Consider the following 13,340-nt stretch of genomic DNA (forward strand, 5'->3'; position numbering starts at 1 on the left):
CTGCACATGGTAGAATAGTGCATTTACCACGTAACTAACACTTCACTTCACTTTCACTTCGCCTTGTGGAAACATGCCGCTGTATTTAGCCCCATTGAGAAAAAAATGTTTTGCTTCTCACAGAACGCGAGTACCTCTATGTTGGATCTAACTACAAAAAAAAGCCTTTTCGAAGTAAGTAACTTTCTGAGAAAGTGTCTTAGAGTATAGAAAATTACTTTTTTTTACAGTGATCGGGCCTGTATGTTATAAAAAAAATCAGATCAGATTGATGCTGTTGTTGCGGCATTTTACACAAGATAATTCTGTTTGAATGATACTAGCAATGTTTTTTGAGAGAAATAAACTATAATGAGTAATGGGTTGGAGATTGTTTACCTTGCTGAAAGGTGTTACCTAACCAGCAACAACAAAGAAAAAGATCATGTGGTCGGGTACAGGTGGAGCTTAGGCCCCTGGCCTCAGATGCAGTGCGGTAGAACAGGTAGGTTTGATTAGCTACCTCTACCAGTTTTGGTGGTCTCACCTTTTTCATTAGCAGCCTGCTTGTCTCGAACATCGCCACACATTAAAATGAAATCTGTCCATTATCATGGCTGTGGCGTGTGTAAATAATGTCACATCCTTTGTGTGGAGACTTTCCAAAGAAGCTATGATTCTGCCACATCAGCATAGTTCATTTTGAAACTTATGACTACTGCAATATTTCACCAACATATGTGAACTACAAACCCATAACTACTCCACTTGGGTTCACAGACTAGTTCTATTTTGTGAAATATTGAACTGAGCCAAATGTTACAAAAGTCACCTGCCATTGCTCTAAGAGTGGACGCAGTCGCAATTACGGTTTGCTTTCGTTTTGTAGTGGGATGATGATCTTCGAGGTGAGGCCGCTGAAATTGTAGCGCATATTTGTGGAGGTCTGTACTTATACAGGAGACACTCTAAAAGTGTCCGAGGAGCAAGGTGGCAGAACTCTGGCACTACTCCAAGAAATGTAAATATAAGGATGTGTGACTTCTGAATCTCTGTAGTGGCTTTAAAATGATATCGAGGTGAAGGTGTCATCTAGCAGGATCAGCATTTTGCCAAAAGATTACTAGTCCTTTCAATCCCACTAAGAGCATCTTTAGGGCGAGTTGTTAAGTACATATAACCACCATTTAATGATTAAATATGGTATTGATTTTTGCCCTAGATTTTTGTTACTAGAAATTTTAGGTAATTTCAAGATGGTCAGTCACATCTCTTTTACTTGCTAAGTGGGCGAAAGTAAAGCCCACAAGTAGGCCTACTCGAATCCAGCCACTCAACCCAAAACTACATATTGCTTACCCACAACATCTAAGAAGTAAAGGAACACAGTTTGTGCAACAAGGCAAAATGTAGTTTCACCAATTTAAGCGATCCACTGCTATTTGTCAGCTGTAAGCGGGCAGTGTAACCTTTCACAGCATAACACCACGAATAACGTAGCGGTTTCAAAAGATGCATAAAAATAAAATGTCTAAGTTGGTGTCAGATTCTGCGTCTAAAAGAACATTGGCTTGAAACATATTGTATTCATTTACCTAATAAATCATTTTATTATTTTATTGGACGGCTGTCAAGGCCTGATTCCTATTGTCAATTTATAACCAAAACCATGTTAAAACCATAAGCCAAACCAGACAAGCCTGTGCATTGATTATAAAAAAATGGATGGGATTTGACTTGGTACAGAAATTAGCATACATTATTAATATAGACCTGAATCATTCAGCAATGTCCGTTGTAGTTACTCCATGTCGTTTTTTAATAACTCTAAGAGTCAAGTCCAATATTTCCATTAACCGGAAGTGAAATTACCGAGCACAGCATTCGGCAGTTCTTCTGTGCTGAATGGATGCTTGAAGCTGTCACTACTCAAATGCATTAGGCTTGGAAACTCCAGTAAGAAAATCCACAACAGCTAAAATTTTGACTCAATACCTTGCTGTCATTAAATGTTCAGTGCATGTATATTCTTAATTCTAAATGATAAAATTGAGCTAAGAAGCCTAAGGACCGATCAGTTTTGTTCATCACCCATACTGATTCCATTCTTCTCTTATCTATAATGAAACAGCTCTGATAAAGCTTATTGTTTTTTCTGAACAGGTTGTCTATATAGTATCATGGACTATAGCATGGTACCATCCCTGTTGTACCCCCCTGACTGATAATTGGATAGATCAGAGCACTTGGGACAAGCCTTAGCCAATCAGAATGGACAGCGAGGATGAACATGAGGGGGATCACCCCTCCACTGAGGCCTCTCTCACAGGCTTTCTGTTTGGAAACATTGATGAGAAGGGAGAGCTGGAAGAGGACTTCTTGGATGAGGTGATTAGATAATGACCTGTTTATTCATTACATTATAGACAAATATATTTGATTAGTAGACCAATGTGTTTTGAGGCATCTGTAGAGAAAATGTAACAGGTAGAAAAAAGATCTTTGAAATATTCTAAAGGAAAGAAGAAATTATTACATTGAATGACAAATAGTTACATGGAATTTTCTGTAACAAGTCATCCCTCTGTACCATCTGCTGTAAAAAAGAGTTATTATTTGGGGAATAAATTGTGTGAAGTTTATATGTAATTCACTGTTACGCACATAAAATTTCACATGATTTTTTAATAGCCATCTTAGTACATCAGGTTGACTAGTCAGTGAGAAATTCCATGTAGGTGATTATCTTATTATTAATAGATCACTTGCTGCTGCTTTAATGTTTAAGTTTTAAGAAACATAACGTGTTTGATTTTGTTTACATGCTGGTGGCCTGCTTAAGTTTCCTTTAAATTTGCTTGTGGTTACATACAGTAATGAATATTGTGTGAACTGACAGGAGTTGTCGTTGTTGTAGGAATCTAAGCGTCATCTGGGGGGTCTGACAACACTGGGTATTGGTTCCATGGTTAAGGAGATTACAGAAGACCGAGGCTCTGATGATGACCAAGGAAGCTTTGCCGATGGTAATCCAAATATAGTTTATTGCATAAGGCCACAGCAATTTAAATTGTTATTTCAAAGGCGAAATAATTATTTTTTTTCTTCAATGTCATCAGAGGGTATGAAAATAAAACTAAAATTTGAAAATTATATAATTTGTGAAATGCGAACTGCATCCCAGCAAGTTTTTGCTGTTGAAGACAAATATACACGATCACAACGCCTTGAAAAACATGAAAATCGTAAAACATCAAGATTGGACAAAATTATAAGGTGGATTATCGGTTTTATTTTTGATTGTGAGAGTTCTATTCATCTTAAAAGGTTTGAGGTTTGTTTGGGAGGTAGGTTGGTAAAATATAAGTTTCAGCACCTAAGGTTGTATTTTATGACATAAATGGATTTTTGGGGCGAAATTTTAGGTAATGCAAGTTAAATAGTGATGAGCACAGGATTACACCTCGATCAAATACTCAAGTCAGTGAATTGTCGTCATTCATTTGTGTATTTTCTCTTGATAATGCAGACAAATCTATGCTCTCGTTTGACTATGGGAGCAAGTCCGAAACAGCGGTGGACTACTCTGATATCACAGAGACAGTGGAGGATGACACAGAGGACAGGAAAATACGAGATTTCATGTCCACTGTTAGTCTGCCCAGACATGGTGAGTTGATATTTGTTCAACTCAAACAGCTGTTTAAACATGAGTGTTGTTCAGTCTATGTATGTCGGAGCTGTGCGTAGGCTGAGAGATGTGGTGAGTTGATGTCTTTTTTTTGGCCCGTCCTACTGCTCTAATTTTCAGCTGTGGCCTCCATGGCCTAGTGTTTAGTGTGCTAGCGCATCACATTGACTCAGAAACCTCTCACCAAAGTAGTCGCTGTAAGGTCAAGTGCATCTCATGCAGGCTTCCCCTCCTGTCACACGTGGGAAGGTCTTCCAGCAACCTACAGATGGTCGTGGGTTTCCCATAAGCTGTGCTTAGTTCCTCCCAGCGCAAAGCTGATTGTCATCTTATAAAGAAACGTTCTTGAGTAGTGCGTAAAACTCCAATTAAGTAAGTAAACAAATAATATTCAGTATTCCATGCAATGGCTCAAGTCAGGTGTTTCTTGTTTGGGATGTGTGAGACAAACCCATTTGATTTCCTGAACATTCTGGCCCTTCAGCAATCCCACTCTGCCACTGAGTACTCATATAACTAAGTTGATTGAGATTGTCAGGCTTGCGATATGTGTTTAGGATGTGACACTTTTCTCCACCTATAGAACTGATCGCCATCATATAAGTGTAAAATTTTTGGGAGTATGATGTTCAGCAACAGCATAAAAAATAGATAAAAAAATATGAACATCACTGTTCAGTGCACACGGTAAGAAATAATATGTACATAGTTGTAGTGATTGTTTTCTTTTTACTGTAATTCTTCAACCATTTCGCATATTTGCAAGGTTTTTATTCAAGCATATTCTGAAGGCATTATTCTTTGTAGACTGCTGAAGTCGTACTTATTGTGAAGCCCTTAAATTGGCCAATCCAACCAATGTAGGTTTGTCTCCAAAGTAAAATTATAAATGTGCATAAATTACATTGAAAGTGGCTCTTTCCTATGCGAAAATGTTGAGGAATTAGGGTGTCTTATTTAAAGCTCACAGTGAATGAAACCCTATGTGTTGTTTATGTGTATCAGATGATGATGATGAGGATTATGACCAGGAACCCCAGGCTGACACCAAACTCATGCCGCCACCCTCATGGCTGCCGCCCCGGTCCACCGGGCCTGGGCACATTGGGGCTGGGGGGGATGTTGTGAAAACTGAGGGAGCCCTCCAGACAGAAGCACAGGCTAGGGAGGCCGTACTGACTGGTAACGCTGAGGCCCAGAACCTCAACACCCCTCTGGCGGCAATGTTACCCCCAGAGCTGAGGAAAGTGGATGTCACATCCTTGTTCCCGGAGTTCAAACCAGGCCAGGTGAGAAATTAGTCTGTTGATAAAAAGAATGATTGCAAACTATTCCAGAGGTCAGCATCTTCATAGTCATGTAACATTTTATAAATAAAGTTCTTGTGCTATATGTATTCACATCTTGTGAGAGATTGATGTACAAAATTAGGCAGCAAAGAAAATGGGATTGAGTGTCTGATTGTCCTAAGTTATTGAATTGAATACTGTAATGCGTCTAATTTTTGGGACATCTTATGGGCTTTTTTTTGGTCAGAATACATGTAATTATAACAGGACTACAGAGTATTTCTTTTATCACGTGGTATGTTCATCAAATTAACAAAATGTATGTATGTTTGCTTTCTATAGAAAACGAGAAAGAAATGTATTGCCAATATATGTCCTAAAAGTTTAAAGATTTACAGTATCTTGTCATTTATGTTGCTTGTTTTATGAAAGAAACTACACACAAGTAGTATAGCTCCAAAAAGTGAAATGAAGCTTTGGTTTTCTGTATTACACTACCTGTATATTACGAGAAACTTACCAGTGGATCCAGTTGATTTAAAGGATTATTGTAGGCCAAATAAATGCAGAAGCGCACATTCACATTCTTGCTATACATCACTTTTATCTGTTTTATCACTTACTAAAGGGCCATGGATTTGTTGTTAAACTGAATCTGTGCGAATGAAAAAGCTTTTGTCATGGTGAATACATATAGAGGGAACTTCCTATTGTACTAAACTGTTATAAATGACCAGGCTCAGGTGTGGAGTGCTGTCATCACCAGATGCATCTGTCCTTCTGTTACTGAAATATATTGTGTATATGTAGGTGCTACGGTTCTCTCGGCTGTTTAAACCAGTTCACGTACCTCACCTGTATAGACGACGAAAACGAAAGAAAAGTCCAGAAGAGGAGGCGACTAAAGATGGTGTGAAAGAAGAGAAAATAGTGAAGGAGGATGAGAAAACTCCTAAAGATGAAAGTATGGAGCAGAAAGGTGGGGAAGGGGTGAACTCCAGTGGGACTGTATCTGAAGAGGGTATGGGGATGACCAGCACCCCTATTAAGATGGAGGTGAGGGAGGGGGAGGAAGCTGACGACGAGATGGAAGAAGAGGAGGAGGTGGTGCTGAAACTGAACATGGGCAGGGAGGCTTTACCAGAGGAATGTATGCCTGATGATGAGGTAGGTGGTCAGAAGTCGGGGTAGTGGGGCACTTACCAGTGGAAGATTTCCTCATGATGCAGTACGTGTTCAGAAGTTGTTTTTGGTATTTGGATTACCACAGGAGTGTTTGCTCAAATTGGAGTGTAATGTCAGTTGGGGGGTGGGGGTGTGGGAGATGGTATGTGTGCCTGATTTATGAGGTTTGCGAATTAAGAATGGCAGATATATCCACCAAAAATGTACAGCTCATGTTATTTCTCTTGCTCAATGTCCTTTGTGCAGATTGTATCTTGTTTGAACACTTGAGTACAGTACTTTACTCCCTTCAGACTGTTTAAATGTTGTAAAACTCTACACTGTATTCATCAGATTAGTTGTTTTTCTTATTCAGGCTTTAAAAGTGTACATCAGGTCATTTTTATTTGATGAATCAGTTGCTTGACATCCCTTCTTATACAGAATTGCTGCATATGGTCTGGTATTAGCAGTGTGAGTTAAAGCCATAATCATTCACCATTTCTCTCCTTGAGTGTATGTGAAGGCTTAAAATAATGCGAAAATAAAGTTGTTGGAATTTTGTTATATGATGTTGATTTTTTTTCTTCAGTTAACAATGTTAGAGTCTGTGGAGAAGACAACTGCAAGTGATAATCAAACCCCTAGTGGAGATAACGACCAGAAAATGAGGGTGGCGCCATGGCGATATGGCCCCGCCCAGTTGTGGTATGACATGCTTGGAGTGGATGAGACAGGCGAAGGATTTGACTATGGCTTTAAGCTGAAATCTGTAAGCTATAATGGTTTTGGATTAATATGTGACATGTTTCTTGTAAGTTTAAATTTTTAAATGTTCCTCAAAGTTTAAACAAAATGAATTGGTTTTTGTCTTTTGGATAGATGAATCTCTTACATATATGTTATGCTGCTATGACATGGACGTACATGTATTTGGGGAAAAAACAGTTTGTTGATAACGCTTGCCTTCTATATTTATGTGTATTATGCTGTGAACCAGGGTGTTCAGTAGTGTAATGTAGTAAAGTAGCTACAGTGTTGAATATCTGCCCTAATCTCATAACTGATAATGAGATTTCATCAGTCACTGGCTTACTAATCAAAATTTATTTCTCTCTTGACCACTATGATTGAGTGAGCTATGACTTACTCAGAAGTACCTGATATCAGAAAGTTTGAACAGTACTTTGCAGTGGGTTTCTATGGCTCTGATCAGTTTGCTGCAGTGTATGTGTTTGTGATGCAACCTGAATTCTATAAAAAAAAAGGAATTTTGTTAAAATGGCTTTTCTTTCAAGAGATTTTTTTTTGATGCGTGCGTGCTCGACATCATTAGTGGAAAGAGTGTTGCCGTTGTGATTTGTTATTATCACACATTACTAAAATTTAAGTTGTTTGCCAAGTTGGCTTACTTTTGGTATTTGGTTCTGTGTTGTGGGGAAAAAAGTGCATAAAGCAATAAATCTGTGTTTGATAGTTAAAGGCTGGTATTAGTAGGGAATTTTGTTTGATAGTTAAAGACAGGTATTAGTTGGGAATTTATGGATTCTTCTTTCCTTCACGTTTTTCATTATTTTCACAGGAAAGAACAGATGAGACTGAAGTGAAAGCTGAACCGGAATCAGAAGAGGAAAATCCAGACACGAAGATTGACTTTCCAGATGAAGCATTTCAGATGGTCACTCAGGTTCAGTGGGAAGATGACATCATCTGGAACTCTGAAGACGCCAAACAGAAAGTGCTACAATCTCAGAAGCTGAGGGCTGTGGCTGCTGGATGGATCCCCAGCACAAACTTCAGGACTGCCACACAGTTCATTCAACATGGTAGGTCTCAGTCCTGTAGCTGCTGACAGGAACTGACCAATCACAACACCAGTAATAACCACATCCACCACACAGGTTTCTATTCAGACTTGTTCGCATGATGGACTCTCTTGTCTGATAAAATGATGGCATCCACAAGTATCAGGTATTCTTATTGTCTCATGTAATATTTTGTCAGGTAGAGCAAGCATGAGTTGATTACGAATACCATTTGAAATTACATTATGACATAGTCAAAATAATATCAGAACATAGTGGTTGTGAGATTAAGCTGGAAACTGATTAAGGATAAGTTCTAATAGGCCAGACAGCTGTTTGGAGTAGTGCTTCTGTGGGCATGTGCCTATCCTGTCATAGATGGGACAAACAAAAGCACGTGATCATTTTATGCCTATGGTACAACATTACAGTCTTCCACGACATCCCAGAATTCAACTCCAGTCCAATTTCTTAGAAAGTATTTTTCCAAATTTTCGACTTGAAACTGCCCTAGAACACATGTACAGTGAGAACATGAGGATTAAAATGCACAAATTTTGCTGAACTGTGTGTAATTGCCAAAGGTGATAAAGCTTTAACAGGGTCACATAGATTTGTTTGTTCCAAAGTGATGAAGTCCCGATAATGCACACTGGAGACAGCTATCCAGCTTATTCCCAACCATAGTTTTAAAGCAATTTGGAATGTTTTATGATCAATCTAGGGATTTAAAGATATTTACAGCATTTATTGAACCTGTAAAATTCATGATCTGTTGTTGATTTTCCAGCCAGAGCACAGAGTGGCTTAGGTACACGATCTACAATGAAACATGGAGGGTTCTTGAAAGGTAATATAAGTGTCATAACAGGAATGCTATACCTGATTTTGTACCTGTATAGCTGAACTTTTCATTTCTCACCTTAAACACTTTCAGTGAGTACAACTGTCATTAGGGTAATACATACAAGTAATTAATCACATATTCTCCTGTGATTGTCTTATCATATATATTTGTATTCATCAGTTTTTACTTGAACATTGGGTATTCAAACAGCCTTTGGGGAATTGATTTTGAGGTAATCTGTTTTACGCTATCTGTGGTGCTATTATTATAATTGTAAATTAAATGTGACCCGATGTGCAAAATGCTAGTATCATGTGTAAATAGTACTTTATCCATGTGAATCAGCTACATACAGATGTGTCTATAAATAATTACTCTAATTCCTCAACCTTTTCGTATGTGAAAGACCAACTTTCACTGAGTTTTGTGAACCTTTTCAGTTGATTTTGGAGATGAAACTACATGTGTTGGGTTACCCAATTTCAGGGATTCACAAAAAGTATAATTTTATCAGTCAGTGTCTTGTCAGCATGTGAAAATGTTGAACAATGACAGTATTTGAAATCAACCATAAGTTTTCATGTTGACAGAGAGCTCTGATCTGAAGGATGGTGTGTGGTATTCTATCTTTCCCATTGAGAATGAAGCCTTGGTCTATGGCAACTGGGAAGATGATATCATCTGGGATGCAGAGGTTTGTAGGCTTTTGAAGTTTGCAGTATGACTTATGGTCTTTGTTACTTTTGCTACAATCTACTAATAATTAGATCTGACATCTGTTTCATACTTCCCACCTTAGCTTTCAGAAATACAGATCTGTACTGTAGTTATTCATGAATAATAAAGACCATAATGTAATATTTAACACAGATGCACCTGTTACAATGACAGCAAGCCGAACTTCGCTAACCAGTCTCAGAGCTAGCTAATAATTTCAGCAGTATGAGTAGTAGAAATTTCAGGTGGCTTTTGTATAGGGTGCTGACAGCATTCTGTAGCCAGAGGTTCCAGACATGACTAAAATGATGAAAATGTCATCCTGGATTCCATTTAGACGTGCTCATAATTTAAATTTATGTTTGATCTGTCATAGAATATGGACAGGATCCCGTCCCCAAAGGTTCTTACCCTGGATCCTAATGATGAGAACATCATCTTGGAGATCCCTGAAGACCGGGATCCCAAACAACAACCAGAACCTGCCAAGAAGGAAAAGGTCAGTGGTTGAAACCACCCAGTGAAATTACTAATACATGTGTATTGTTATGCGCAGTAGTTGTTACGTTTCTTACAATGATGCTGGAGGTCAAACTGGCATTTCCGGACTATGTGACTCCAACTACAGTTCAATCAATTCTGTTTCCTTGGATTCACTCCCCTGTCTATTATCATGTGCAAAGGAGATTCATTGACTTCCAGTTTTGATGATGTCTCTTTCAGTTTGTCAAAATTGAATATCGGAATTAGGTCAGTTGTATATTGCAAAGTGCAGTTCATTTCAATGTGTGTTGGAGTCATTGAAACGAGGGCCAAGGTAAAATACATGACTATATTGAAGTGGCATTGAGGAAATAGGCTTTAACCGTACAAGTGAAGGTTAGCTTGACTAAGAAATTTGTAGGAAAAACAAAATTTGGTCATAGGAAAGGCCAGATCACTGGCTACATGCAATTTGATTCAGGCCCCATAATTTTAACTTTTATAGTTTTTTTTCTACGGGACCAGAAGTGATTTCTTCAAAGAATAATAAGTGATGTGTGGTCATGCACAATTCAAAAATGCACCACATAATCCTGAAGAAAAATAGCATCCTGTACAAGGGCAACACCACCATGCTTCCCCAGTGCTGTTTGTTGCACAGAAAAATTCTTGAGCGTGAAAATTTTATGTTTATTTACCTTAATTTCACCAGGAAGTGAAGAAGTCTAAGATCCTGTTGGGGAAGGCTGGTATCCTGAAAGAAGATGAAGAAAAAGAAGATGTGAGCACATGTATTTCAATGTCTTTATTACATGTGTAGTATCTCATTACAGCTGGAAATTATGATTTGTACATTTCATATTAATATTCTTAGTTTGAAACATCAATTTTCTCTTCTACATGCACAGGTATTTATATTAATGAATATAGAATATATAATGAATTTAAATAATAAATTTGTAGAAGTGTAATAGCATAGAAAACGGGGGAATTTACTACAGATTTCAAGTTGAATGCACCTAAAGATTTCGCTTTAACTTCTAAAAATTAGCCTGATGGTCAATGAAGGCTAATTAATGGAAGCTATTATTGCTGAAATAACAATGCGATATGACACTAAATGTTTTCTTGTAATCAGGATGACACTTCCTCAGTACAGAGTAAGGACCCCTTCAATCTGTCCAATGATGAGTATTACAACCCCAAACTAACCACAGACACAGCACTGAGGACCAACATAGGGGGTAGTCTGCAGGTAAGATGGTAGACACAGTAGGAAGGAGTGAACAGTGATATATCTGTCAGGATACTCTACCAGTGTCTGGGGAGTGGCCTCTGTGACTCAGTTGGTTAGCGCGCTAGCACGGTGTATGGACCTAGGAGCCTTTCACCAATACAATCGCTGTGAGTTCAAGTCCAGCTTATGTTGGCTTCCACTCCACCCGTACATGAGAAGGTCTGCCAACAACCTGCGGATGGTCATGGGTTTCTTCCGGGCTCTGCCCAGTTTCCTCCCACCATAATGCTGGTTGCCGTCATATAAGTGAAATATTCTTGAGTACGGCGGAAAACACCAATCAAATAAATAAATAAATAACTAAGTACCGATATCTGTAGAACAGCACTTCAGAAATATTATGTTACAATACTGTTTTAATTGCTCATAACAAATTTGTAAATCCTGGTATTTGCCAAGACTAATGCACAATTTTTGTTTTCCAAATCTGTGCATTCATGATGAGTATATAGCACAACCGTGTGCAAAATCTTTAATTATGTTTTATCATAGGGTTTGTCAAACCTTCCCGTACGTTTCTTTACACTCTTGGCTTACATTTCCCAGCACTCCACCCCAAGTCTTGAGCTTCGTCAGCCGTTCTTCCCCACCCACATGGGACCCATGAAGCTGAGGAACTTCCACAGGGCACCGCTGAAGAAGTACTCGCATGGGGCCTTGTCTCAGGCAGGACCCCACCCAGCTCTGCCCCTGCTCAAACAGATCAAGAGAAAGGCCAAGGTGTCTTATTCTATGATTACGTGACATAAAGTCTTAAACTTTCAAACAGTTTTCTAATGATGATTATTACATATGAACTACATGACTGAAAAATGTAATTTTTTTTCTGATTCTGTTTAATAATGCCCAGGGCCTCCTTTCACAAAGCTTTGCAAATCTTTTTTTAATAATTAGCATTGCCATTGGGCATTATGCCCCAGGGAATGTCATGTAGTGAATAGATTACGAGAAAATGCATTTGCATTAAAAGTGGCTTTGGGGACCTACTGGCAAGTGTTCTGCAGCACAGTTACCCAGGACATCTCACCAATGCAGACATTATGAGTTCAAGTCCAGCTCATGCTGCCTTCCTCTCCGACCAAAACATGGGAAGGATGGCCAGCAACCTTCAGATGGTCAAACCCCACGTAATGCTGTCCACTTTTGTATAAGTGAAATATTCTTGATTACAGTGTAAAACTGCAGTCAAATAAATAAATCAAATAAATAAAAAATTGTCCATGTTTTCCTTCAGAAAAAAACAACTCTCCCTCTTATTTGTTTGCTTTTGTCTGAACCTAAGTTACAACAGTTGTTTGTATGTGCTGTAATAGTAAAAGTATTATTGTAATCTCCAGTTTAGTTTAGCCTGATGTGACTTTGAAGTTGTCTGTCCCCAGTACATCATCCTGTATCCTTTTTGATCAGATGCGAGAACAGGAGCGTCAGGCGTACGGGGGAGGGGACATGTTCTTTATGAGAACTCCACAGGACCTAACAGCCATGGACGGTGAGCTGATCCTGGCTGAATACTCGGAGGAATATCCGCCAATCATGATGCAGGTTGGCATGGCAACAAAGGTTAAAAACTATTACAAGAGGGTAAGACATTACTTCCGTTCTTATGACCTGATTCAGTCATTTTCAAGGTTTCTCTTCTTCTTGCAATTTGTATTTCAACTCACATAGGTTTGTATATGTGTGAGCAAAGTTGGAGTGGAAAGGTGAAATAATTTCAGAGTTAATTGGGAAACTGTTACAAGAGGGTAAGACATTGACTGCTTTGTTTGCTGGGTTACTTCCGTTCATACAATTTGATTCAAGTATTTCAAGATTCCTCTTCTTCATGCTATTTGCCTTTCTACTAATGTAATTGACTGATTAAAATTGAAGTGGAGAAAAGTATTTTGGGACTAAATAGGGATGTTTTAATTAGTGAGTTATAGATTGGAAACTTTACCTGTTGGGCCTATAGCGTTCTTACATGTTAGACCTGGCAAAAATTACCAAGTTTGCATGGTATGTCCGTCGGTCATTTGATCACATGGTCCCTTCAATTATCAAGAGTCCTAATATACTTTTTTATGGG

At 38.5% G+C, this 13,340-nt stretch overlaps 1 protein-coding gene across 2 annotated transcripts in view; it reads left to right on the top strand.

Moving 5' to 3' along the window:
- Nucleotides 1-284: 284 nt before the first annotated feature.
- LOC135472292 (transcription initiation factor TFIID subunit 1-like) overlaps nt 285-13,340 on the top strand; it is a 34,807-nt gene continuing 21,751 nt past the window's right edge. Inside the window, exons 1-16 of one of the 2 annotated variants that reach the window (XM_064751735.1) lie at nt 285-484; nt 869-1,000; nt 2,143-2,367; nt 2,897-3,005; nt 3,509-3,649; nt 4,676-4,959; nt 5,770-6,126; nt 6,716-6,895; nt 7,706-7,949; nt 8,719-8,778; nt 9,366-9,469; nt 9,869-9,991; nt 10,688-10,756; nt 11,114-11,230; nt 11,819-11,992; nt 12,680-12,853. In XM_064751735.1, the coding sequence (XP_064607805.1) occupies nt 2,251-2,367; nt 2,897-3,005; nt 3,509-3,649; nt 4,676-4,959; nt 5,770-6,126; nt 6,716-6,895; nt 7,706-7,949; nt 8,719-8,778; nt 9,366-9,469; nt 9,869-9,991; nt 10,688-10,756; nt 11,114-11,230; nt 11,819-11,992; nt 12,680-12,853 (2,253 nt within the window). In that variant the 5' untranslated portion in view covers nt 285-484; nt 869-1,000; nt 2,143-2,250. Of the gene's footprint in view, nt 485-868; nt 1,001-2,142; nt 2,368-2,896; nt 3,006-3,508; nt 3,650-4,675; nt 4,960-5,769; nt 6,127-6,715; nt 6,896-7,705; nt 7,950-8,718; nt 8,779-9,365; nt 9,470-9,868; nt 9,992-10,687; nt 10,757-11,113; nt 11,231-11,818; nt 11,993-12,679; nt 12,854-13,340 lie in introns of those variants that run through there. The other variant, XM_064751734.1, reaches the window with a different exon arrangement.

Source organism: Liolophura sinensis, chromosome 8 (genome assembly GCF_032854445.1).
Source record: "Liolophura sinensis isolate JHLJ2023 chromosome 8, CUHK_Ljap_v2, whole genome shotgun sequence".
Taxonomy (NCBI): Eukaryota; Metazoa; Mollusca; class Polyplacophora; order Chitonida; family Chitonidae; genus Liolophura; species Liolophura sinensis.